We start from the raw sequence: 27,021 nt of genomic DNA on the forward strand, positions 1-27,021 counted from the left end.
CCCGACGTCCCCCGGGCCGCTTTGGTTTAGGTGGGTTTGAGAAAGAATTTGGACTCGAAGCTGCCCTCTCAGCCCCAGCGCCAGAGCCCCCAAACTCCAGGGTGGGAAAAGGGAGTCCCAGCCCTGCTCCCCCTCTCCCCCAGTCCCCGCGGCGGGTGAGTCACCCGAGCGCTCCCTACATAGTCCTCTGGCGCTGCGGCGCGTACCAAGGCGCGGACGCAGGGGGAGGCATCTGGCGCGGCGAACTCCTGGAGCCGTGGCGCCCGCTCGGCCGTGGCCGTGGAAGAGGCGCCGGAAGGCTGCGGGCGCGGGGCTCCGGGGCGGGGGCGGCGCGGACGACGCGGCCGCGAGGGGCTGGGTCCCGGGGCGCTGCTGGGGCGGACTCCCCCGCGTCGAACTTGGTACGCGCCAGCGAGAGGCCAGGCCCAGCCCGGGCGGTACAATAGGGTTGGACCGAGGCCGGGACTGGGCCGGCGCCGGGCAGGGAACGGGATCGCGGCCGCAGCCGAGAGACCCTGGGCAACCGGCACCTCCGAGCCTCGCGGGCCACCTGCCTCGACCTTCCCCGGAGCGCCCCCGCCTCCGAGTTGTTGCTTGCCGGGCCGGGCGTGATGCGCCGCGGGACCCCTGTCCTGGCCGCTGGCCGCCGCCGCCGCCGCCGCTGAGACCCCGAGACCCCCAGTGACGCCGCAGCCATGGAGAGCGGCCCGCGTGCGGAGCTGGGGGCGGGCGCACCCCCAGGTATGCCGGGAGCCACGCGGAGGCGAGATGGGGGTAGATGGAGGGGCTGCGGGGCGGCCGAGGATGAGGCCGGCCGGCTGGGCGGGGACCCCTCTGCCGCCGCGCCCTCTGACCACTTGGTAGTTTAAAAATAAAGGCTGCGGCAGCGGCGGCTCCCGATGCATCCTCTGACAGCTGCCCCCTCCCCCACCCCGGGTGCCGGACGCATCGGGCGTCGGGAACCGCGGGGACCCCGCGCGGGAGTTGCTGGGGTGACCCTTCTGCCCCAGCTTAGTGCCATCTCAGCTTCCCCGCCCCCACATCCCTTCCCGATCCACCCCGGGCCCTGAAGATCCTCTTCTACCGAGCTAGGGCTTCCGTCCCCTTCCCCATCCCCCGTGGCACATGTGACCCCAGCCTGAGTGTGTCGGGGGTCCAGATTCTCAGGCCTGGGCCCTGCATACCGACGCCTCGGCCTTAGTGCCCGTACCCTCACGCCCTGGCCCAGACCTCGCCCCCACCCCATCCGTCCAGCTGCCGCGCAAAGGGCCTGTTGCTGCTGCGGGCCGGCGGGGAGGGGAAAGCAGGGAGGGGAGGGGAGAGGGAGGTCTCTAGCCGCGGCTGCCAAGTAACCCGCCGGATAAAGGCGAGGGGGAGGGGGAGGCGGCATTGTTTGGGGCGAGGGCGGGAGCTGGGGAGTGGGCCGCCTCCCCTGCAGCCAGGCCCACTCTGGAGCCCACCCAGCCCGATTCGGGGAGGAGGGGGACAGAAGTAAATCTGCTTCTCCTGCCTGCCCTCCTTCCCAGCCTCTCTGGGCCGGAATCTCTCACTAGAGAATGAGGTAAAGGCTCCAAGCCGGCACTCCCTGGACCTGCCACATCATTCCCCAACCTGAGGCTTTGAGACCTCCCCGCTTACTCTTTTTCTCTTTCTGCCCACACCTCAGACCACCAAAGCTCCCCCCCGCACCGCTCACCCCACCAACCACCAGTGCTCAGGACTTCTGCAAATCCCATTCGGATCTGGGAGCAGCTGATGAGGGGGTGGGGACAGGTTTCTGGTTGGGCTTGGTTTTGGAAGGAGGCGATTTCTCTTTCTTCCTGGAAGGGGAGGGAAGAACATGATTACTGAGGACCCAAGTCCTGTTCCCATTGACTCAGGGGGGAGGTGGCTCCATCCCCACACCTCCATGGAGTCCTGAGCCTAATCCTGTCACCTCCCTGCCCCTTGGGGTGTGGGCCCAGGATGAAACAGTGTGTGGGTGCCGAGAGAGCCCAGGATAAGGTAGGGCTGATGGGCTGTAGATGGGCTCCTCCCCATGCCAGCAAGGATGCTTCTAGGGGACTGTCTGGGTGTGGAATCTAGGAGAATGCGGAGGGGAGGCTACCATCAGACTGGTGGGTTTCAGGAGGCTTGTAGGCTGGGCTGGAAACAAGGGTGGCTGGGTCTGTCCCCGTTTGGCTGAGCCTGAGAGGGGACACCCAGGGAGGCCCAGCCTGAGTCCAACCTCAGCTTACTGGCCTTCTGCACCTGAGGGCCTCTGGCACTGGTGTATAGTTGGGGGCCTGAATGGGGGTGGTGACTGGGATACAGAGAGCCTGAGCTGTGGCTACTTTATAATTAGGATACTTGGGTAGGATGCCTAGACTGAATATGAGAGCATGGGTGAGATGCTTGGCTCTACGGGGGCAGTGGGGAGGCTGGGTTGAGGGGGAGGGCTGGGTCAGGGGCCGGTGGGGGGACTGCATATAGGCTTCATGCATTGGGAGGACTCTTCTATACACAGGGATCTAGATGGAGTCACATGAGAACCTGGATCAGGATAGTGGCGGTTCCCCACACAGAATAGTCAAAGGTGACAGGAGTCCTCTATGGGGCTTTGTGGGAGTAAATGTGCTCACAGCATGTGCCCTGTGATAGTCTGAGGCATGGGCCTGACACTCCGAGAGCATGTGACACGATCCCTGCTCCCTTTGAGTTCCTTTTTACACTTGGACACTGAGCAGTAACAGAGGGTGGCATGGGGTAGAGGACAAGTGTGGGGCCCACTTTCAGGTCAGAAAACCTGGATGGAAATCCCAGTTAGCCATGTACCGGCTACTGGACTGGAGCAAGTGACTTACCTCCTGGAGCCACGGTTTCTGCCCCTGGAAAATAGGGGCAGTATTGTCAATCTTGTGGGGTTAATGTGAGGGTTAGAGATGATGTAACTCAAGGAATCTGGCACGCAGACACCAGACACCTGCAGTAAAGTGTTATTACCATTATTGTGGTTATGCTCCGGCAACCGGTGCCAGCAGGGAGGTATGAAATATAGAGGAGGGTGGGAGCAGGAATTGGGAGTCAATTTGTTTAAGAGCGTAGATTCTGGAATCAAACAGTTTAAGTCTCCACTTTGTAACTTACCTCTGTGTGATCTCAGTAAGTTGCTTAACCTAAGTCTTAAGTTTGCCCATCTGTAAAATGAGAATAATGCTAGAAATTATCTCATAGAGACATTGGCATCATTAAATTAGATGAACACAGAAAAACTTAGGCTAGGTCCTGGCACATAGTTAGTGCTCAGTAAGTGCTAGCTATTTGTTATTTATTTATTTATTTATTTATTTATTTATTTATTTTGAGACAGAGTCTTGCTCTTGTCACCCAGGCTGGAGTGCAGTGGCACGATCTCGGCTCTCTGCAACCTCCGCCTCCCGGGTTCAAGCGATTCTCCTGCCTCAGCCTCCCGAGTAGCTGGGATTACAGGCGCCTGCCTCCGCGCCCGGCTAATTTTTGTATTTTTACTAGAGATGGGGTTTCGCCATGTTGGCCAGGCTGGTCTCTAACTCCTGACCTCGTGATCTTCCCGCCTTGACCTCCCAAAGTGTGGGGATTACAGGCATGAGCCACCATGCCTGGCCTAGCTATTTGTTTTTTGTTGTTATTTTTAATTCCGTCAGAAGCCTGAGATGTGATTGATTAGAATTATAGGAGGTAAGTATAGGACAAGAAGGCAGGGGAGAGGGGAGTTCTAGGCAGACATGAGCTAGGGTGTATCCAGGGATCAGAGGGGCCCCATACCTGAAGTAGGACACTGGGAATAGGAGAGAAGACCCAAGAAACAGGTGCAGCCGGCTATCTAGCACACCCATGCTGATGCCCCACCGTATGCCAGCTCAGTGCAGTCTATGTGGATGGCAGAAAAGTGAATCAGATGGAGTTTTGACCCTTGGGGAGGTCTTAACCTGGCCAGGGAGGCAGATGTGTTCACTGCAGGGAACCAGGTATAATGGTGATAGTGTGCAGTGGGCTGTGCTTGTGGAAGGCTTCACGGAGGAGGCAGCATTTGAGGTGGATCTGAAAGGACGAATAGACATTGGTAAGACTGGCACAGGGGGCTTTGGCCATACATCCAGCAGCCAGCTGGCTGGCACCTCCCAATGACAGCTTCCTAGTCCCTTCTTGGGCTGGTGGGCCCAATAATGAGGCCTCTAATGAGCCCCTAATGTGCAGTCATGCATATGCAAATGAGGTGGAAGGGACACTAGGCCAACGCAGGTCCCCTTTCCCAACAGGCTAGTGGGCAAGGGCTGAGGGAAGGGACTGAAAGCCGGGTCCAGACTAGAATGGCCATACTTGAGGGCCATCAGGTCAGGTCTCACGTCTGACCCAGGCTGGAAGTTAGGCCACAGGCAGCTAGGACCCACGTCCTTAGGTCCCTGCTGGGCCTTGGGGCTAGTAAGGGAGCCAACTAGCCAGGCCCAGATAATGCAGCTTTGTTGGCTGGTGGTATCTCTGCCTGGCACCCAGGGGCACAGCCTTCAGTGTTTCCTCCACCACTTCTCAGCTGCAGCTCTGCCCTGAGGGGAGCAGAGAGCCTGGGAGGGCGTAGGGAACATGGTATTGCTGCCCTTACTAGCGCTCCTCAGCAGTTGTAAGAGATGATGTGAGCCAGCTAGAGACTCCCCGGTGAACCAAGTTATTTCCCATTAATTATCTCTGACTTATTATCTCCTACTCATTAAGGGCCTTCTCTGTGCCAGGCACAATGCTCAGCATGTCACGGGCATTGTCTCATTTGTTCCTCACCACAGTCCCATGAGTAGGGACTAGCATTATCCCCATTTTACAGATGAGACTCAGGAAGATGAAGTCACTTGCCTGAAGTCACTTGCCTAAATTCACACAGCTAGCAACTGGCAGAGGCAGGATTTGAACTCAAATCCATCTGACTCTGAAGTCTGTGCCCCAAACCTCTAAGCTGAATTATGGCTAAGCCAGCCAGTGACAAGGTCTGGCCTGCTTCCCTCCCATGACTGGCCTGTGTGGGCATCTTGATCTTGGGGACCCCATAATCTTTTCTCTGGCAGGCAGAGGTAGCCCCAGCAGAGCCCTGGGTCCTCTGGGAAGCCTGCCAGGTTGAAGCCTAAGCAGTTGAACCAGGAGGAAGGCCCTGGACCCAGGTAGTGGTAATAGTCCAGCTGAGGGGCATCTCCAGGCCTTGGCCTGAGGTTGGGCCTCTGTCTTCAGCGCCTCGGCAGCCCTGCTGGGGCTGAGGGAGGGATGTGGTGGGGCCCAGGCTGCGGGATGGGGTCATTTCCTGCCGCCTAAAATAACAGGAAGTGGGTGCTCCTGATTGGAGGCTGGGAACAATGGCCGCCAGCCGGGCCAGAGAGCTCCTTCAGATCTGTAGTCTCAGTTGGGTTCCCGGCTTTATCACCCCCAGAAGCCGGTGGCCTGGTCCCAGTGCCCCACTGCCCAACTGCTGGAGCAGGCTGCCCCCCGCCAGGGCACTCCCTCTCGGAACTGGCTTAGCTCTGTCCAGGCCAGGGATAATGCTGCCCCTAAGGGTACCTCCTCTCCCGGTCCCACAATTCGGCATTCCCCAGAGTTTGTCCTTTCTACCGACCTCCTATTCTCCCCGCCCAGATCTCTCCAGGAGAGGAAACCCAGGAGGCTGTCCCCACTGGGATGCAGGCAGAGTAAAGACAGTCACGCTGATCGGGTGCAAACCCCAGCTTTGCTACTCACTAGCTGTGGAGCTTAAGCAAGTGTCTTAATCTCTGAGTCTGTTTCCTCGTTTGTAAAATGGGGTAATAATATCTACCTCATAGGATTGTGGCAAAGATTAAATGAACTAATGAGTTTAACGTATTTAGCTGTGCCTGACAAAAGCATTAGCTGTTACTCTTGTTAATTGGACTTTCTCTGGGCCCAGGGAAATAATTTGCTCAGAAGGAGCAGAAGTGACCTGGATGATGCGGTATACATATTCCGGGGACTTTGTGTCTCTGTGTGCTGTATGTGTCTCTGAGGCTTTGTCTGTGCCTTAGAGGAGGTACCTGGCCCTGTACTTGTGTGGGTATGTCTGTGTGTCTCAGATATGTGTAGAGTTTTTTGGTTGTTGTTGTTGTTTGGTTTTTTGGTTTTTTTGGTTTTTTGGTTTTTGAGATGGAGTCTCGCTCTGTCGCCCAGGCTGGGGTGCAGTGGCGCGATCTCTGCTTACTGCAAGCTCCGCCTCCCGGGTTCACGCCATTCTCCTGCCTCAGCCTCCCGAGTAGCTGGGACTACAGGCGCCCGCCACCACGCCCGGCTAATTTTTTGTATTTTTTAGTAGAGACGGGGTTTCACCGTGTTAGCCAGGATGGTCTTGATCTCCTGACCTCGTGATCCGTCCGCCTCAGCCTCCCAAAGTGCTGGGATTACAGGCGTGAGCCACCGCACCCGGCCTGACCTGTGTAGAGTTTTGAATCCCAGTAAGTCTGTTTCCTCTGCATGTGTGTGTGTATGTATGTGTGTGTGAGTGTGTGTGTGTGAGAGTGTGTGTGTGAGAGAGAGAGAGAGAGAAGAATGGGTCTTGTCTCTTGCCATTGTGCAGGCCCTGTTTACATTGTCTGGTGTCTGTCTCTGTTGTGTGCACATGTCTGTCTCCCGGTGTGTCTCTGCCCTCTGCCTGCCTCTCTGTCTTCACCTGCTCTAGTGTTGTCACCTAGGAATCTGTGTGAGGGCCAGGAGGGGTCTTGCTAGAGGTGCTGATCTCTGTTCTGTCTTCTCTCGGCCTCATGCCTCTCCCATGCTTCCTGCCTGAGGTGCTGTCTGTGCACCCCCCACCCCACAACCAGCCCTCACCCAGGCACTCCCTTGCGCTGCCCTTGGAGGTGGGCTGCTCTCCCCCACCTCACTTCCCGCCTCCTGGGAGCCAGCCTGGGCAGGAGCCTGCCTTCCCTACATTCCTGTGCTCTGAGCTCAGTGCCTGCTTGCCCCACCTGCACCCTTGACTTTTGTAGGGGAAGTCTCCCTGGGGGAACCACGGAATCACTTCCTTCTTCAGAGAACACGCAGGAGCTTCAGGGCGGGGTGATGTGACCCGCCCACCAGAAATAGCATGACATAAGGGTTTTGAGGGTTTTGTCATCGGACAACTCTGGATTCAAATCCTACCTCTGACACTGACATGCACAATCCACTTAATCTAAGTAAGTTATCTCACCTGTGAAATGGGGGCCATCATAGAACTATCCTTTTAGGATTGTCATTAGAATCACATGAGATAAGGGAAAGTGCTTGGTTCATGTTAGAGCTTCAGTAAATTAGTTTGGGCCTGGAAACTGGCTGGGGACGTGCAGGCTCTGAGATGAACATGACATTTAGTGTTTAGAGAGACTAAACTTTGGAGCAGCTTGAGGGTCTAAATACACACTAGCTAGGTAGCTTTCTACAGTACCCCCACCCACACATCTACATGCCCAGCCACCCACCCACCCATCGGACATTCATTAAACAGACACAGAATTCCCACTCTGTGCCAGACAGGTCCTGTATAAGACTCTGGGGCTGCAAAAAGGACTTAGACTGAGTTTCTTCTATTGATAAGCTCTCACACTGATGGGGCAGGGGGTGGCAGGCAAACAGAACAGCTAGACTGAGTTATCAGTATTGTGAGAGGAATATTTGGCCCAGCAAGAGTTGTTGGGGTGGGAGGAGGGAGAGACAAAAGGAAAGGAGTGCCAGCTCCCAGAGGGTGGAGATGGGGTGTTAGTATTCTGAGACATGTGAGAGTCTGTCTGAGGGACTTGGCCCTGATCTTTCTGCAGACCCCAGGCACAGCCCTTCTTGGGGCTCTTAGGAAGACAGGACTTTTTGACCCTACAATGCAACCCACCACTGCACCTTTGCCCTGCTAATGCTCTTTGCGCCAAGAAATAAATACAAATTATTTGTCTCTTATCTCGTTCTTAACAAATACTTCTGGTAGATATTAGTGTAGCAAAATAAAACCGACAGTGGCAAAACCTCACAATCTGGCATAGACCAAAAATAAGATAAAATTAAGTAGCCGAAGGATCATATTTGATGGTTAAAAACGAGAGTGATCATATATAGATTAACCGTACTGTATAGATAACTAACCAAGGAGTTAATTGGCTTAATGTGATTTGCTCCACATAACACCGTCCCAATGACATTTCATCAGGGTTGGCGTAATTGTGAAGAAAATATTTGTATTCAGGGTCAACAGTGTGCCAGGTCACAAGAGGAGTTCCAAACTTCTTGTTTGCCTCTTGAGATGTTTTTCTTGTTGAGCTGCTGGAGTAAACACTCATTATTATTTTTATTAACTTCTACCTGTGTGGCTTAGTCCAGGAAGCTGTCCAAACACTATTGAGATGGAGTTGTTTTGCTTCTCTTCAAATGTTTATCTTTTTGCAGTAAGTTGCCACATAGATCTATACTTTTTTTTTTTTTTTTTTTTTTGAGACAGGGTCTGATTCTGTCACCCAGGCTGGAGTGCAGTGGTGCAATCTCAGATCACTGCGGCCTCCACCTCTGGGTTCAAGGGATCCTTCTCTCAGCCTCCCAAGTAGCTGGGACTACACGTGTGCACAACCACGCCCAGCTAATTTTTGTATTTTTAGCAGACATGGGGTTTTGCCATTTGCCCAGACTGCCTCTGAACTCCTGGGCTCAAACAATCTGCTCGCCTTGGCCTCCCAAAGTGCTGGGATTATAGGCATGAGCCACTGCACCCAGCCTGGATCTACTCTTTATTAATAGAGTAAAAATCTTCTATATGCACTTGCTTTAGGCTAGGGCAGCCTCATAGTATAGCACTTTATTTGTGCTGTACTGTTTATTCAACTATTTTATGACTGTCTCCATGTACTTGACACTGTGGTAGCTGCTGGCGATGAGGCAGTGAGCAAAGTAGAGATGGCCAGCTCTTGTGGGTCTCCCTCACCTTCTAGGAGGAGGCTGACAATAAGGAAAAAACCATGCAAGGAAGTTTAAAATCATAACAGTGACAGTGTTGCAGAGGTACATGAGGCCATGGCTGTATAAAACAAGGGAATTTATCCTAATCAGAGAAGCCAAGGAAAGCTTCCATGAGTAAGTGATGACTGAACTAACATATGAAGGGCAAATAGGAGTTAGCTAAGAAAAGAGGGAGAGTATGTGCAAAGGCCCTGTGGCAGGAGGGAGTGTGGATGGTCATCAGCATTAAAGGAAGGTCAGTGTGGATGGAGTTCAGAGAGCAAGCGGGGAGCAGGGTAGGAGATCCAAGAAGTAAGGGGAGGGAGTCAGGGACTTCAGACTATACTGGACTAGTAGGGTGAGTTCAAGAAGAGGAAGCCACTGGCAAGTTTCAAGTGGCAAAGAGTACCATGATCAGATTTGTATTTGCTGTGGCTGCTCAGTGGAGCAGACAGTGGGAATGGGTACAGGCGAGCAGTGAGAGGACTTTGTAGTCATCCAGGTGAGAGCGATGATGGTGGTGACGGTATCAGCCTGGGTGGAGTTCATTCATTTCTTCCTTCAGCAGATGGTTATGGAGCACCTATGTGCCAGGCTCTGTTGGCCCTAGAGATAGACCAGCTAACAAAATAGGCAAAAATTTGTGCCCCCTAGAGATTATATTGTAGCAGTGGGAGACTGTTAAAATGGTGTTAATGCCTATGGAGAAAAAGAAGACTTGGAAAGAAAAATCTACAGTTGGAGCTGGGAGGGAGACTTTTAATGCAGTTTGTAGTTTTATTTTTTTTTCTTTTTCTGAGACAGCATCTTACTCTGTTGTCCAAACTGGAATACAGTGGTACAATCATCGCTTACTGTAGCCTCAAACTCCTGGGCTCAAGGTATCCTCCTGCCTTAGCCTCCCGAGTAGCGGAGACTACAGGTGTGCACCACCATGCCCAGCTGTTTTTTACTTTTTCGTTGAGATAGGGTCTCGCTGTGTTGCCTAGGCTGTTCTCAAGCTCCTGGCCTTAAGTGATCCTCTCACCTTGGCCTCCCAAATTGCTGGGATTACAGGTGTGAGCCACCTTGCCTGACCTTTATTTAATTTTATTTAAAATTTTTCTTTTTTCTTTTTTTTTAAGAGACAGGGTTTTGCTTTGTCACCCAGGCTGGAGTACAGCACCATGATCATAGTTCACTGTAACCTCAATCTCTATTTCAACACGTCATGACGCCTGGGTAATTAAAAACATTTTTTTAGAGATGGAATCTCACTGTGTTGTCCAGGCTGATCTCAAACTCCTGGCCTGAAGGGATCCTCCTGTCTCGGTCTCCCAAAGTGTTGGGATTACAGGCATAAGCCACCACACCAGGCCTGCAGTTTGTAGCTTTTTTTTTTTTTTTTGAGACAGAGTCTCACTCTGTCGCCCAGGCTGGAGTGTAGTGGCAGGATCTCGGCTCACTGCAACCTCCACCTCTTGGGTTCAAGTGATTCACCAGCGTCAGCCTCCCAAGTAGCTAGGATTACAGGTACGTGCTACCACATCCAGCTAATTTTTGTATTTTTTAGTAGAGATAGGGTTTTGCCATGTTTACCAGGCTGGTTTTGAACTCCTGACCTCAGGTGATCCACCTGTCTTGGCCTCCCGAGGTGCTGGGATTACAGACATGAGCCACCGCACCCAGCCCAGTTTGTAGTTTTAAATAGGGGCGAAGGGAATACTCCATTTAAAAGTGACATCAAAGTAAAGACCTGAAGGGGGGGAGGGAATGAGGCACGCAGAATCTGGGGGCAGATAATTCAAGGCAGAGAAACAGCCACTGAGGAAATACTCTTTCCTCAGTGCAAAGCCCTGAGGCGGAAACCTCCCCAACACCCTTAAGGGACAGTGACTGAAAACTTGAGCAGGGGGAGAAGAGGAGAGAAGGTCAAAGAGGTCAGGATCTGCTGGGCGCGGTGGCTCAAGCCTGTAATCCCAGCACTTTGGGAGGCCGAGACGGGCGGATCACGAGGTCAGAAGATTGAGACCATCCTGGCTAACACAGTGAAACCCCGTCTCTACTAAAAAATATAAAAAACTAGCCGGGCGAGGTGGCAGGCGCCTGTAGTCCCAGCTACTCGGGAGGCTGAGGCAGGAGAATGGTGTAAACCCGGGAGGCGGAGCTTGCAGTGAGCTGAGATCTGGCCACTGCACTCCAGCCTGGGCAACAGAGCGAGACTCTGTCTCAAAAAAAAAAAAAAAAAGAGGTCAGGATCCTGGGGAGTCCTTGATAGGCTAATGTGATGACTTTGGCTTTTTCTTCCGCTCAGACCAGGAGTCTTTGCAGGATTTTGTCAGAGGAGTAATGTGATCTTTTTTTTTTTTTTTTTTTTTTTGAGACGAAGTCTTGCTGTGTTGCCCAGGCTGGAGTGCAGTGGCACGATCTCCGCTCACCGCAAGCTCCACCTCCCGGGTTCAAGCAGTTCTCCTGCCTCAGCCTCCCAAGTAGCTGGGATTACAGGTGCCCGCCACCTCGCCCGGCTAATTTTTTGTATATTTAGTAGAGTTGGGGTTTCACTGTGTTGGCCAGGATGGTCTCTATCTCCTGACCTCATGATCCGCCTGCCTCAGCCTCCCAAAGTGCGGGGATTACAGGCATGAGCCACCGCGCCCGGCTAATCTGATTTATTTTTAAACAGAATCACTCTGGCTACTGTGTTGAGAAAAGACCCAGGGGAAACAAAGACTGGAGCAGGGAATCTTTTATCAGAGCTGGTAGTAGCTCTGACCCAAGTGATAGAAGTGGAGACAGTGAGAAGTGATTAGATTTGAGATCTGTTTTGAAGATAAAGGCAGAAGGATTTCCTGAGAGATGACACACGGGGTGTGATGTAGTTGCCATTAACTGAGATGGGGAAAATGGGGAGAAGTAGGCTTTTGGGGGAAGAGCAGGAGCTCCGTTTGGGATGTGTTAAATTGGGGGTATCTGTGAGACACCCAGGGGTATCAAGCAGGGAGTTGCAGGAGTGAAACTAGACCTCAAGGGAGAGGCCTGGGCTAGAGACACAAATTTGGTTGTCGTCAGCAGTGATGGTATTTAAATCTGTGAGTCTGGATGAGGTCACCAAGGGAGTGTGTGTGGACAGAAAAGAAATGAGGTCCTCCACTCAGCCCTAGGGCACTCCAGTGCTGAGAGGTTGGGAAGTTCAGGCAGGATCAGCACAGATGACTGAGAAGTGACAGTCAGCAAGGTAGAAGGAAAACGAAGAGAATGTGCTGTCTTCAAAGCCAGGTGAAGACAGTGTTGCAAGGAGCAGTCAGAAATCAACGGTGGCAGATGCAGCTGCATAGTGACCAAGGAAGATGAGGGCTGGAAAACTGCCTGTTGGATTTAGCAGCATGGAGGTCCTTGAGAAGTGCAGTGTTGCACAGCAGTGGGGGTAAGGCCTGGCCGAAGCATTTCCTCCTGGCAGAGATGGGGAGACGTGGATATATTCTTCAGGGCAGGTGCTGCTTACCAAGCCCCTGCCAGGTGCCACCAATGATATACCCATCTGTACCAACTCCCTATGTGTACCAACAACTCCATGAGAGAACTGTGGTTACACAGGCTCAGGGCTTGCCCAAGGTTCACCTGGAGACGAGGTCCTCAGTCAGGCCTGTCCAACTCTGAAGCCTATGACCTTTCTGCTCCACTGCATCTGATGCCTGGGTGCAGGTTCTTCCAAACCTCACTCCTCTACCTCCTCCCAGCCTCCCTTCACATGGCGAGTCGGGACCTAGCTGGGGACTCACTGACTGTCTTGCCTGGTGGGTGTGATTTGCCTAGGTGTAGACAAACACCCGCCTACCAGTTTTCCTTGCAACACCTGCAGCACGCACAGGTGATTGGAGAATGCAATAAACAGGCCTCACCCTCAACCTTCAAGCTTCATACTTACTCACCCAGGCTTTGGCTTCAAACAGTCCTGAGTTCAAATCCCAATTCTGGGCCAGGCGCAGTGGCTCACGCCTGCAATCCCAGCACTTTGTGAGGCTGAGATGGGCGGATCACGAGGTCAAGAGAGGGAGACCAGACTGGCCAACATGGTGAAACCCCGTCTCTACTAAAAATACAAAAAATTAGCTGGGTGTGGTGGTGCATGCCTGTTGTCCCCTACTCTGGAGGCTGAGGCAAGAGAATTGCTTGAACCTGGGAAGCGGAGGTTGCAGTGAGCTGAGAGTGCGCCACTGCACTCCAACCTGGCAACAGAGTGAGACTCCATCTAAAAAAAATATATATATATCCCAACTCTGCCACATACTAGTTATATGACTGTGCAGATCAATTAGCAGGTTGGGCCTTGGTTGCCTCACTTGTATAATGGGGATTAAAAGTCTCTGCCTCTCAGAGTTGTGAGGACACAGGATGCATCACTGTTAGTGAATAGTAAGCACTCACTAGAGTGAGTAACTGGTTTTGCTGACTATTGGAATTGGTGAAGGAGTTTGCAGCTGGCTGGGAAATAGATTAGCAGTGACGAGGCAGCCGTCTCCTGCTGGTATGGGAAGAGATGGGCATCTTGTCATGGTGCCTCGGAGTTGGTGGAGTTGGAGGGGTAATGGGGGAGACAGGGCCTCAGCTGGGGCTCTTGCCTGGAGCCCAGAAAGCTGGGTGGGAAGGAATGAGAGAAAAACAGTGTGAGCCTCAGATAATTTATTGCATAACACCTATTCCCTCATACTGTCAGTGAGGATTAAAACTAATAACATAAGCCAGGCGCGGTGGCTCACGCCTGTAATCCCAGCACTTTGGGAGGCCGAGGCAGGCGGATCACGAGGTCAGGAGATCGAGACCATCCTGGCTAACACGGTGAAATCCCGTCTCTACTAAAAATCCAAAAAAGTAGCCGGGCATGGTGGTGCGTGCCTGTAGTCCCAGCTACTCGGAGGCTGAGGCAGGAGAATGGCGTGAACCCAGGAGGCGGAGCTTGCAGTGAGCCGAGATGGTGCCACTGCACTCCAGCCTGGGTGACAAAGCGAGACTCCGTCTCAAAAAAAAAAAAAAAAAAACTAATAACATATAAGGCCAGGCGCAGTGACTCACACCTGTAATCCCAGCACTTTGGGAGGCTGAGGTGGGCGGATCATTTGAGGCCAGGAGTTCGAGACCAGCCTGGCCAACATGGCACAAACCCATCTCTACTAAAAATACAAAAATTAGCCAGGTATGGTGGTTCATGCCTGTAATCCCAGCTACTCGGGAGGCTGAGTCACAAGAATTACTTGAGCCTGGGAGGCAGAAGTTGCAGTGGGCCGAGATCACACCATTGCACTCCAACCTGGGCAACAGAGTGAGACTTTGACTCAAAAAAAAAAAAGAACTAATGCGTATAAAAATTATGAGGCTGGCCACGGTGGCTCACGCCTGTAATCCCGGCACTTTGGGAGGTCAAGGCGGGCAGATCACCTGAGGTCGGGGGTTCGAGACCAGCCTGGCCAACATGGTGAAGCCCCATCTCTACTAAAAATACAAAAATTAGCTGGGCGTGGTGGCAGGCACTTGTAATCCCAGCTACTCGGGAGGCTGAGGCAGGATAATCACTTGAACTTGGAAGGCAGAGGTTGCAGTGAGCCAAGATCATGCCACTGCACTCCAGCCTGAGCAACAGAGCAGGGTTCTGTCTTGAAAAAAAAAAAAAAAAGCCGGGCGCGGTGGCTCACGCCTGTAATCCCAGAACTTTGGGAGGCTGAGTCGGGTGGATCACGAGGCCAGGAGATCAAGACCATCCTGGCTAACCAGGTGAAATGCTATCTCTACTAAAAATACAAAAAATTAGCCAGGCGTGGTGGCGGGCGCCTGTAGTCCCAGCTAGTCGGGAGGCTGAGGCAGGAGAATGGCATGAACCTGGGAGGTGGAGCTTGCAGTGAGCCAAGATTGCGCCACTGCACTCTAGCCTGGGCGACAGAGTGAGACTCCATCTCGAAAAAAAAAAAGAAAAGAATGAAAAACATTTCCTTAGATGAAGCTTCCCACAGATGCTGGCCCTGCTTCCTAAGCCCAAGTTGGTAGCTGTGTTCCCATTGATCTCCTCAGTGCCTGGATGGTAGCAGCAGATGGCACCAGGACTCAATATACAGAAACTTCTGTTTGGGAGACCAGGAGGCTTCATCAGACCAACAGGGAGTGCTGTTTGCTGGCATGTGGATAGTGCCAGGCACTTTGCTGACATTCCCTACTAGCTTGGCTTATTATCCCTGTTTTACAGATATCAAAACTGAGGCTGAGCCAGGCATAGTGGTAGGTACCTGTAATCCCAGCTACTTGGGAGACTGAGGCAAAAGGATGTCTTGAACTCAGGAGTTTGAATCCAGCCTGGGCAACATAGCAAGACCCTATCTCTTAAAAAGTAAAAATTGGCCAGGCACAGTGACTCACGCCTGTAATCCCAGCACTTTGGGAGCCCGAGGCGGGCAGATCACGAGGTCAGGAGATCGAGACCATCCTGGCTAACATGGTGAAACCCCGTCTCTACTAAAAATACAAAAAATTAGCCGGGCATTGTGGCGGGAGCCTGTAGTCCCAGTTACTGGGGAGGCTGAGGCAGGAGAATGGCATGAACCTGGGAGGCAGAGCTTGCAGTGAGCCGAGATCGTACCACTGCACTCCAGCAATAAAAATAAATAAAAATTAAGAAAAAGGGACTTAAAGGAACTAACTAGACCCTTAATTCCCTAGCAGCAAGCGGACTTGGGGGGAAACAAAACAAAACAAAAAAACCTGAGGCTGAGAGAGGTTGGCTGGCTTGTCCATGGTTGTCTGCTGGGGAAGCAAGCCCTCCCTTCCCATCCTCATCTGACTGACTCTCAGGCCTGTCTCTCAATGGCCCCACATGTGTATATGTCAAATCGTGTGGCTCCCTTCCTTCACTTCGATGTCTTTTACAGGGTTCCTACAATAGTCATATGTTAAAAGCACAAATTTGGGGTAGCTTGTTGCCAGTGGGAATCTTCACAACAAAGCATCCCACTAGAGCCCATACTTACGTCCTTCCTCTTGGTCAGTCCCATGTGCCCAGCACTGGCACCCTCTGTGAACAGACCTTGGGTTGGGCACAGTCACCCAGAGATAAAGCAGAAAGGAGAGGGAGGCAGACATGGAAACAAATCGGTGCGTTTGGTGTCTCAATAAGTGCTGCAAGCTTGTTCTTAGCTTTTCCAACACACCCTGCTCCATTCTGCCCCTTCGCATATACTCTTCTCTGCCAAGATCTCTCCTCCTCGCTTTGCTGACTCCAGTTTATCCTTCGGATCTCAGCTTGGTTGTTACTTCTTCAGCAAGCCCTCCCCATGTAGGTTAACCATCTCTGCTGTGCTGCCCCAGACATAGTATTTATTCTCTACTGTAGTTGCCTAGCTATTTGTCTGTCTGCCCTGCTAGAGGGTAAGCGCCACAGAGGCAGGGATCATGGCTATTTTCTCACTATTATATCATGAGTATCTGGAACAGGGCCTGGCACATAGAAATAACTCAAACACACGTGAATGAAGAAGTCAGTTGAACAAGGGAGAGGGCCACATATTGAGCTGATGGCACAGATGTGCAATCTGACCTCTCTCCTCTCTTGTGTTGGTCTTTCAGTTGTGGTCGCCAGGACCCCCCCAGAGCCAAGACCTTCTCCAGAAGGTGACCCTTCCCCCCCACCACCACCGATGTCAGCCGTGGTCCCTGACACTCCCCCGGACACCCCACCTGCCATGAAGAATGCCACTAGCTCTAAGCAGCTCCCACTGGAACCAGAGAGCCTCTCAGGGCAGGTTGGGCCTAGGCCAGCCCCCGTGCAGGAAGAGTCTCCTTCCTCTGAAGCAAAGAGCAGAGGACCCACCCCACCAGCCACGGGCCCACGGGATGCCAGACCTCCTCGAAGGAGCAGCCAGCCATCTCCAACAGCAGTGCCAGCCTCTGACAGCCCTCCCACCAAGCAAGGTGTGTGTAATGATCCCGGCCTGGGCCTAAACCCCTTGGCTCAGGGTCCTGGCCCTGGATCATGCCAACTGAAAGAGTCCTGTTTGCCCTAGAGGAGATGAGGAAAGGATGGGGTGAGGCCCAGAGGGAGGGATCTGAGGCTGACTCCTCTTTGGGGACAGCCTTTTGACCTGTCTGTTCTTGTTCCCTCTGCTCAGAGGTGAAGAAGGCAGGAGAGAGACACAAGCTGGCAAAGGAGCGGCGAGAAGAGCGGGCCAAGTACCTGGGTGAGTGCGCAGGAAGTCTCATCATCTTCTTCATCATCATGATCAGCATCCTAATAATAACACCAACAGGCTGGGCGCAGTGGCTCACGCCTGTAATCCCAGCACTTTGGGAGGCCGAGGCGGGCGAATCACCTGAGGTCGGGAGTCTGAGACCAGCCTGACCAAGCGTGAAGAAACCCCGTCTCTACTAAAAATATAAAAAATTAGCCGGGCATGGTGGCACATCCCTGTAATCCCAGCTACTCAGTAGGCTGAGATAGAAGAATCACTTGAACCTGGGAGGCGGAGGTTGTGGTGAGCCGAGATTGCGCCAATGCACTCCAGCCTGGGCAACAAGAGCGAAACTCCGTCTCAAAAAAATAATAATAATAATAACATCAACACTTCTGCAACACTTAATTATGTGCACTGTGCTAAGAGCAGGACACGCGTTATCTAATTTAATCCTCAACCCATTTTGAGGAGGAAACAGAGGCTCAGAGAGATGAAATCATTTGCTTAAGCCACACAGCTAGTACAGTAGCTGAGATTCAGACCCAGAAGCCTCCTGTCACCCCAGATCTCATGCATGCTCTTAATCACAGTATGTGGACCTCTGTCTGGTAGCCCCCCAAGTCAGATGGGGATCTTGCACTAAAGCATTCATTTCTCCTTCAATCCTGAGAGCCCATAAGGCCAATGGAGGAGAAATAGGCCTCTCCTGAGTCCTGTCTTCAGTAAGCCTCTCAGTTTGAGGGGGTTGTCTCAGACTGAAAGCTCCACCTAAGCAGGCAGGAGAAAAACCCACCCAGGATGTGGGTAGCAGGGCTGGCCACTTGGAGGAAATGTCCTTGGCCCAGGCCTGCTGCAGAACCCTTCACATGCCACTGGGCTCCTTTGTCCACAGCGGCCAAGAAGGCAGTGTGGCTGGAGAAGGAGGAGAAGGCCAAGGCGCTGCGGGAGAAGCAGCTCCAGGAGCGCCGGCGCCGGCTGGAGGAGCAACGTCTTAAAGCCGAGCAACGTCGTGCAGCCCTGGAGGAACGGCAGCGGCAGAAGCTCGAGAAAAACAAGGTGCGGCATGGGTCTCCATGAATCCGTGTACACGTGTGCTCACTGTCTGCATACCGGTGCAGTGTGTATGCATATCCATGTTCACGGCTCTGCATTATCTGTGTCTACGTGGTCCTATTTGTGCTCACATCTACAGTTGTGTCCCTGTGTTAGAATATCTGGGGACCTGTGCAACTGCAGGCACATTTGCTTCTGAATGTGCCACTGTAGGCCCCTGTAACTGTTTACTGTCAGTACCTGTGTTCGTCCGTGTGCCCCATGCGTCTGTGTGTGTGTCTGCAGGTATGTGTCTGTGTGTGTATCTGCAGGTATGCGTCTGTGTGAGCGTGCCTAGCTCTGTCATGTGGGTAAAGCCCTAGCTTGAGTGCTGGTGAGGAAATGAAGGAAATGGCCACCTGGCCCTACCTGGGGGGCCTCAGGCTAGAGGGAACACATAGCCCCAAGGTCAGGACCCTCAGTGCCTGAGATACGGCCTTGCCTGGGAGCCCCAGGTAGGGAGAGTCCCACCAAATCATCAGAGAAGCAACTCATACACTCAGGAAATGACTCAAGAACAGTGAAAAGCTCCCCAAGAACAAGTCAAAAGGGATCTTGGTCCTTAATCATAGCAAGGATTTAGTAACCTTGGATACCTGCAATGAGTCAGGAAAAGACTCGGAGGGAAGGGAGTGGGGGAGGCATTGACACAGGAGGAAGAAGGGCCTCTATCCCAAATTCAATGAATGTTTTCAGTCCACATCTCTCTTCTCCCCACCTTCCCCCAGGAGCGCTATGAAGCAGCCATCCAACGGTCAGTGAAGAAGACGTGGGCTGAAATCCGGCAGCAGCGCTGGTCCTGGGCAGGGGCCCTGCACCACAGCTCTCCAGGACATAAGACCAGTGAGTAGGCTGGAGGGGCTGAGGAGTGGGTGGGCAAGGCTGGGATGGCAAGTAAAGGAAGGGAACAACTTCCCTACAAAGAGCTGGTGGCTCCCTGCAGCAGGTGTGCCTTGCTTTATGTGACTTGTGTCTTCTAGAATGGTCCGTAAGCCAAACTGTCCCTTTCCAAGGACTTCCACTATCAAATCAGAGATGGATTCTCTCCATTTGGTTTGCTCTTCAAACCTCTGTCATTTTAGGATTAGCCTTCTTTGCGCCTGTCAATTATTATTAGTTGTTGATACATAAAAGACTTTAATGCCCTACAGACACTGGATCTTAAAGAAACTGTCACTCCTTGTCTCAGAAGGTAGATTTTTGTCTCTGAGTTTTCTCCGCGTAGGGCCACCATGGATTTTGGTCTGATTCTTTGCTGGCATGTATGTACCACTGTGCTTGGATGTCTTTATGCAATGGCAAGTTTCAGTATTTCTAGCTGTGTATCTTCGGTGTATGTGCTCCTGGACCCGTGCATTGTGTGTCTTAATATGTGTTTGCCTTGGCGTGTTTGTGGCCTTGTGTACCTCAGTGAGGGCTCCTAAGTCAAGACAGACTTGGGTTCCAGCTCTGGCACTTGCAGCGCGACCTTTAACTTCTTGAAGTCTCACTTTCTTCATCTATAAACTGGGGATAATGCTACTACTTGCCCCTGAGGTGGTAGATAGATGTTCGAAGGATCAAATGAGGTTACATGTGTGTGGTGCCCCACACAGTACCTGGCACATGGTAAGCATCAACAAATGTGAGCTGCTACAAATGTCATGATGAGGTTGCTTCGATGTGTTTGTGGCTTGTGTGCATCTGGGTCTGACACACTATCTGTTAGTGTTTGTGTCTCTGTCCCTGTGCATGTCTGTACACATGTGTGCATGCCAAAGTATCTGCCACTCTATATGCCTGTATCTGCATGTCTTTTTGTGATTCTGGATGAATACGTGGATTTGTGCAAGTGACTGTGACTGTGTAGGTCCTGTTTAGGAGCGTTTTTGCATTTATCCCAGTACATGGGTGTTGTATCCGTAACGCGTTGGCTGGGCAGTGTCAGCAAGTGCCAGTGCTGGGGGGTTATGGGGAGGTTGCAGTACCCAGCCATAAGGAATGGCTTCCTTGGTCTGGCCAGGAAAGCTGTAGTTTCTCTAGTTTTACTCATCTCCCCCCTTTGTTTCTTCTCCGTCGGCTCCCCCAAGCCAGGTTGTCTCTGGTCACCTACCTGCCACCCTCCCTCTCCCAGGGCCAAGGCTGCCTCCTGCTCCTCATCCTAGCCTGCCCACTCCTCCCTCTCCCACCCTGCCCTCGGAGCATCCTGCATGGAAGGCCTCGGTGCCCCCCACTGGCTCCTGCCTGGCCCGGCCCTAATGCCGTGTCTTTTCCCCTCCAGGTGGGAGCAGGTGCTCCGTGTCGGCAGTTAACCTGCCCAAACACGTGGACTCTATAATCAACAAGCGGCTCTCAAAGTCCTCTGCCACGCTCTGGAACTCCCCCAGTAGAAGTAAGAGAAGGCCCAGCCCTTCCCCCTCCAGAGCCCCTTGTAGCTCCCACCAAGTTTCCTCCAGAGCTCAGCAAGAACACCAGGTCCCTGGAGCCCTCACATACTCCAGGTCCCCATCCCCACTCTACCTTACCCAGGGCTCTGTGCCCCTCGGGGGAGCCGGCATATGGGTCTGGACCCTGAGGACAGAGGTTGCCCTGTAGGAGAGGAGAAGGGAGACAAAGCACAATGCCTCAGAGGGCAGGAAGTCTGGCAGGGGCCTCAAGAGCAAGTCGGAGGTGGTGGCTGGGGGTGGGGACAGGCAGGCAGCCTTTTCTGCAACCACAGCCAGCTGGCCTGGCCAACCTTAGCCAGGTGGCATTGTCCCCATGTGTCAGACTGGCCTGGGTGCTGTGGGGTGGAGGGGTCCCTCATTCTGGCTCTACCCTAAAGGGCCCATGCAATCCTGCCCTCTCTGCCTTCAGAGCCCCAGCCATGGGCTTGGCTGGTTCCAGAGTTGAGCCAACCAAGGTGGCATAGCCCCTGCATTCCCACCATGCCCTGGTGCTCATATGTGAAGGAGCCATGGTGGGAGTTATTTATAAGTTTCTCTTGCATTTGTTTGGTTGCTTTGTTGCCTAGCAACCAAATCAGCTGCTGTACCAACCCCACCTGACTGAGGCTTAAAAATAGCCCAGCAGCTGAGGGGACAGAGCAGGGTGGCCTAGGGCAGGCAGGCACCCTAGCAGCCTCTCCTTGGCACAGGACTGCTAAAAGCTGGGTCACAGGAGCACAACGACCCTCACTGTCCCAAATCCATGGGACAGCTTCAGCTGGGTCAGCCCTCTGAGAGCAGGAGGGGCAAGACCTTACACTGGGACATGGCAGAGGGCAATTGGGTCGTCTTCCAATCCTGGATGGCTCCTTCCTATATGCGCAGTTCAGGGCCCTTTCACCTGGGGACCGTTGTAGGCAGGGACCCTCATCTGATGCAGGATGTTGCCCTGGGAAGTGTCTGGTTGCCTGGGTCTGCAGTGGAAGTCCAGATCGTAGGGAGGACAAGTGTGGCCCCGGTGTGATTGTGGGGAGAGGCCTCCCGGGTGAGCAGCCTTGGCCTTGGCATGGGGATGGTGTCTGGTCTGCCCCCATGCCTCTCCCTGCCTCCTGCGGCCCCCACAGTGACCGGCTTCGCCTGGCCTTCTACCCCCAGATCGCAGCCTGCAGCTGAGCGCATGGGAGAGCAGCATCGTGGATCGTCTGATGACGCCCACCCTCTCCTTCCTTGCTCGGAGTCGCAGCGCGGTCACACTGCCCCGCAACGGCCGGGACCAGGGTAGGGGCTGCGACCCTGGGAGAGGCCCTACGTGGGGCCGGGCAGGGGCCAGCCTGGCGCGCGGGCCGCAACCCGACCGCACTCATCCCTCTGCAGCCGTGCCGGTGTGCCCGCGCTCGGCCTCCGCCAGCCCTCTGACGCCGTGCAGCGCCCCCCGAAGCGTGCACCGCTGCGCCCCCGCCGGTGAGCGCGGGGAGCGCCGCAAGCCCAGCGCCGGGGGCAGCCCCGCTCCGGTGCGCCGCCGGCCGGAGGCCTCGCCGGTGAGTGGCTCGACTGGTTCGAGCGGCCGCGCAGGTGGGACAGGCAGCCTGGAACTGGGGAACGCGGGCGCTGCTGACCTCTACTCTCCTCTTCCGTTCCTTCTTCCCTGCCAGGTGCAGAAAAAGGAGAAGAAGGACAAGGAGCGGGAAAACGAGAAGGAGAAGAGTGCCCTAGCCCGGGAGCGCAGCCTCAAGAAGCGCCAGTCGCTGCCCGCCTCACCGCGCACCCGCCTCTCCGCCAGCGCCGCCTCAGAGCTCAGGTGGGCGCGGGCGGTGCGAGGGACCCTACCCCTCACCGGGTCATTTATTCATCACTCACAAATATTTATTGGGCATCCCACCTCTAGAATGCAATTTCCTTGAGGGCAAATTTCTCTGTTTTTTTGTTTGTTTGAGACAGGGTCTCCCTCTGTCACCCAGGCTGGAGTGCAGCCGCACAGTCTCGGCTCACTGCAGCCTCGACGTCCCGGGCTCAAGCTATCCTCCCACCTCAGCCTTCCAAGTGGCTGGGACTACAGGCGCGCCACCACACCCGGCTAATTTTTTGTGTTTTTTGGTAGAAGGAGGTTTCACTACGTTGTGCAGGCTTATCTCGAACTCCTGAGCTCAGGTGATCCACCTGTCTCGGCCTCCCAAAGTGCTGGGATTACAGGTGTGAGTGTGAGCCACCTCGCCCAGCCTCCATTTTTTTAAATTGTTTTCTTTTTTTCCTTTTTCTTTTTCTTTTTTTTAAGTATTTTGGTTACTGAAGTACCGCATCATCTAAAACAGTGCCTGGGCCGGGCGCGGTGGCTCAAGCCTGTAATCCCAGCACTTTGGGAGGCCGAGGCGGGTGGATCACAAGGTCAGGAGATCGAGACCATCCTGGCTAACATGGTGAACCCCGCCTCTACTAAAATACAAAAACTAGCCGGGCGTGCAGGCGAAGCCTGTAGTCCCAGCTACTCTGGAGGCTGAGGCGGAGAATGGCGTGAACCCGGAGGTGGAGCTTGCAGTGAGCTGGAGATTGGCGCCACTGCACTCCAGCCTGGCGATACAGGAGCTTAGACTCCGTCCTGAAAAAAAAAAAAAAAAAAAAAAAAAACAGTGCCTGGCACCTGGTAACCACTCCGTGAATGCCTACTGAAGGCAAGAGTAGTGCCTCACGCCTGTAATCCCAGCACTTTGGGAGGCCAAGGGGAGGATTGTTTGAGCCCAGGAGGTCGAGGCTGCAGTGAGCTAGGTATGATCATGCCACTGCACTCCAGCCTGGGGGACAGCCAGATTCTGTCTTAAAAACAACAAAACCTGCTGAATGAATGGACCTTCCAGGTAGCACTCATGGTGCTGAGGACACGTTGCTGAGCTAAGCCAGGCGTGGTTTTTTTCTCTTATTAAACTTACAGGCTATTGGTGGGGCACAGACAGTAGTCAATCCCACAGAAACATATGTCATTACAAACTGGGGTATATAATCTAAAAGGGAATGGTGCGTTTCTGTGAGAGCAAGGGGGAGCGGTGCTGATGTAGGCTGGAGGAGGGGGCACCTCCCAGAGGAAGGGACAAGTTCTCAGCATGTGGGTGTGTGTGTCTCCTAACTCTTCCCTTTTCCCTTTTCTCTTAGCCCCAAATCCAAGGCCCGGCCATCCTCTCCCTCCACATCCTGGCACAGGCCTGCCTCCCCCTGCCCCAGCCCAGGGCCAGGCCACACTCTGCCTCCAAAGCCACCGTCCCCGCGAGGCACCACTGCATCCCCCAAAGGGCGGGTTCGGAGGAAGGAGGAGGCAAAGGAGAGCCCCAGCGCCGCAGGGCCCGAGGACAAGAGCCAGAGCAAGTTCAGGGCCAGTGACGAGAAGGAGCCAGCAGCCCCAGCCTCACCGGCACCTTCTCCGGCGCCCTCGCCCACCCCATCCCCGCCCCAGAAGGAGCAGCCCCCCGCGGAGACCCCTGCAGGTAGGCATGAAGAGAGGGGAGGGGTGAGCGTAGCGAGAGAAGCCAGCTTCTCCTGCGTGGGGATGTGGGCCGCCAGAGATGCCTGAGGACTGGGAGTGGGACATGGAAGGAGGAGACTCCTGCCCTCAGCAGTCCCAGGCCCACAACATAGGCCGCTGGGAGCTGACGGCAGGAAGGGATGCTGGCGGTGCCTGCGTGGGTGTGCTGACTGACGCCTGGTCCCGGATCCCCCTCCAGACGCTGCTGTCTTGACGTCACCCCCAGCCCCTGCTCCCCCGGTGACCCCTAGCAAACCAATGGCCGGCACCACAGACAGAGAAGAAGCCACTCGGCTCCTGGCTGAGAAGCGGCGCCAGGCCCGGGAGCAGCGGGAGCGCGAGGAGCAGGAGCGGAGGCTGCAGGCAGAAAGAGACAAGTGAGTGCGCCTCGGGGACTGAGGGGGCCCTCGTGGGCGCTGGAGAAGAAGCAGAGTCCGAGCCTGAGCCGTTTGCTCCGTCCCCCAGGCGAATGCGAGAGGAGCAGCTGGCGCGGGAGGCCGAGGCCCGGGCGGAGCGGGAGGCGGAGGCCCGGAGGCGGGAGGAGCAGGAGGCACGAGAGAAGGCGCAGGCCGAGCAGGAGGAGCAGGAGCGGCTGCAGAAGCAGGTGCCCCCGGCGGGCGGGCGGGAGGCGGCTGGGCGCGGGCGCCGCGGGCCGGGAAGGCTGGAGTCAGGTGCCCCACGCTCATGGGGGTCTTTGGCAGAAAGAGGAGGCCGAAGCTCGGTCGCGGGAAGAGGCGGAGCGGCAGCGTCTGGAGCGGGAAAAGCACTTCCAGCAGCAGGAGCAGGAGCGGCAAGAACGCAGAAAGGTGTGCGGACGTGGGCGGGGATTTGTGGGCGGGCCTGGGCAGGGCGGCCAGGTGGGCGGGGCCTGGGCTTAGAGCGGGTGGGACGGAAAAGCGCTGGGGCAGATTCCAGCTCCTGTCCTGGAGAGGGCTGCTATGAATTGGGAGGCCCTAAGACCACAAGGCCGGGGCTGGCTGGTGGGAGGTTTAGGATTAGGGGCGGAGCTCGAGACTAACTGATATGCGGCCTCCAAACAGCGTCTGGAGGAGATCATGAAGAGGACTCGGAAGTCAGAAGTTTCTGAAACCAAGGTCAGAATTTCCCCGAAGGGCAGTGCTGGGCGTGGGGGCAGGGGTGGGAAAAGGAGGCTGCAGAAAGGCATCTATGGCCAAGGAGAGCGGGGCTGTCGGGGAGGCCGCTGCGGCCCGGGCAAGGGGAGGGCAGAACTCAGTCCTAAGTGGATGGGACCGGCTGTCCCTTGAGCCTGACTGCTCTTCCTCTTCAAAGCAGAAGCAGGACAGCAAGGAGGCCAACGCCAACGGTTCCAGCCCAGGTAAAGCCCCCGTTCCCCTCACCTCCCTTCCCTTTGCCACCCTCCTCCTCCATCCTCATCTCTCTTGCCAGCCCTTGGCTGATGGCGCCTCTTTCCCTGTGACAGAACCTGTGAAAGCTGTGGAGGCTCGGCCCCCAGGGCTGCAGAAGGAGGCTGTGCAGAAAGAGGAGCCCACCCCACAGGAGCCTCAGTGGAGGTACCAGCTTCCAATCCCAGGGTCCCTGAGCAGGGAGGCAGACTGCAGCTGGAGCTGCGGGGTGGCCTGGGCTTTCCCGGGAGGTGAGCTGCTGAGCCTTGGCCTCTGCATCCACAGTCTCCCAAGCAAGGAGTTGCCAGGGTCCCTGGTGAATGGCCTGCAGCCTCTCCCAGCACACCAGGAGAATGGCTTCTCCCCCAAGGGACCCTCTGGGGACAAGAGTCTGAGCCGAACACCAGAGGCACTCCTGCCCTTTGCAGAGGCAGAAGCCTTCCTCAAGAAAGCTGTGGTGCAGTCTCCGCAGGTCACAGGTAGGTCTCCTGATTCCTGGACCTAGCTCTATTCCTCCCAGCAGCCTTCCCTGTACTCCCTAGCCCTGCCTTCTCTTCTGGCTCTGCCAGGCCCCCTCTCCTGCTCCGCCTTGAAGACCCCCAGCTATCTGGGTTTGAGTGCTGTTTGCCGTGACTGTTTCCTTTCCCCTTTTTCCCCAGAAGTCCTTTAAGAGGGTTTGCCTTGGATCCGGGCACAGCTGTGAGGGCTCCTCTGCATCACCTACCAGGATGTCTGGAGGAGAAAAAGACAGAGCAAAGATGGAAGTGGCCTGGGCCCCTGGGGGTGGGTCCTCTCTGTTGTTTTTAATCTGCACCTTATAGACTGATGTCTCTTTGGCTGGAGCCAGATCTGCCCCTCAGTGCATTTGTGTGCTCGCACGCGCAGACATCCCCTCTCCCCCATACACACACATACACTCACAGCCTCTCTGGCCTCTTCCCTTGGGGAGGGGCCACCTGTAGTATTTGCCTTGGTTTGGTGGGGTACAGTGGATGTGAATACTGTAAATAGCTTGTGCTCAGACTCCTCTGCGTGGAGAGGGTGGGTGCAGGAGGCAGACCCTCCCCGCAAAGCCCCCTGGGGAGATCTTCCTCTCTCTATTTAACTATAACTGAGGGGGATCCCAGGTCTGGGGATGGGGGACACCTTGGGCCACAGGATACTGGTTGCTTCAGGGGTACCCATGCCCCCTGCCCTTGCCTGGAATCAGTGTTACTGCATCTGATTAAATGTCTCCAGAAATAAAGTGAGAATAATTCTGCCAATCCTGCCTGTTCTTGGAGCTGGTGGTGGAGGTGGGAGCAGGTGGCCTCCTGAGTTCTAAGAACTGAAGAAGGCCGGGCGCGGTGGCTCAAGCCTGTAATCCCAGCACTTTGGGAGGCCGAGGCGGGTGGATCACGAGGTCAGGAGATCGAGACCATCCTGGCTAACATGGTGAAACCCCGTCTCTACTAAAAATACAAAAAACTAGCCGGGCGTGGTGGCGGGCGCCTGTAGTCCCAGCTACT

The 27,021-nt window shown here is 54.6% G+C and overlaps 1 protein-coding gene across 5 annotated transcripts; it reads left to right on the forward strand.

The window, feature by feature from the left end:
* Window positions 1–261: 261 nt before the first annotated feature.
* Window positions 262–26,778, forward strand: MAP7D1 (MAP7 domain containing 1). Of its 5 annotated transcripts, XM_017959738.2 has the most exons (18): window positions 448–741; window positions 16,540–16,884; window positions 17,082–17,150; window positions 18,037–18,200; window positions 18,965–19,079; window positions 20,497–20,607; window positions 21,797–21,919; window positions 22,016–22,179; window positions 22,294–22,439; window positions 23,783–24,111; window positions 24,349–24,526; window positions 24,615–24,753; window positions 24,851–24,955; window positions 25,190–25,243; window positions 25,443–25,485; window positions 25,591–25,681; window positions 25,799–25,992; window positions 26,173–26,778. In XM_017959738.2, exons 1-18 carry the CDS (start codon window positions 696–698, stop codon window positions 26,181–26,183), a joined length of 2,427 nt encoding a protein of 808 aa, XP_017815227.2. In that variant the 5' UTR covers window positions 448–695; the 3' UTR covers window positions 26,184–26,778. The 5 variants fall into 5 exon arrangements, with proteins under 5 accessions (XP_017815234.2, XP_017815227.2, XP_017815224.2 ...); XM_017959735.2 differs by having other exon boundaries at window positions 21,797–22,179; window positions 25,440–25,485; XM_017959736.2 differs by having other exon boundaries at window positions 466–741; window positions 21,797–22,179.
* The last annotated feature ends 243 nt before the right edge of the window (window positions 26,779–27,021 follow it).

The sequence above is a fragment of the Papio anubis genome, chromosome 1, assembly GCF_008728515.1.
Source record: "Papio anubis isolate 15944 chromosome 1, Panubis1.0, whole genome shotgun sequence".
NCBI lineage: Eukaryota > Metazoa > Chordata > Mammalia > Primates > Cercopithecidae > Papio > Papio anubis.

What these genes read in the sequence shown, in the direction of transcription:
- MAP7D1 (XM_017959735.2), top strand. Translation starts at nt 696, where the DNA reads ATGGAGAGCGGCCCGCGTGCGGAGCTGGGGGCGGGCGCACCCCCAG. An exon ending in GCCGGCCGGAGGCCTCGCCG is followed by an intron (nt 22,180 to 22,293) that starts GTGAGTGGCTCG and finishes CTTCCCTGCCAG; the next exon opens with GTGCAGAAAAAGGAGAAGAA. An exon ending in CTGCAGGCAGAAAGAGACAA is followed by an intron (nt 24,527 to 24,614) that starts GTGAGTGCGCCT and finishes TCCGTCCCCCAG; the next exon opens with GCGAATGCGAGAGGAGCAGC.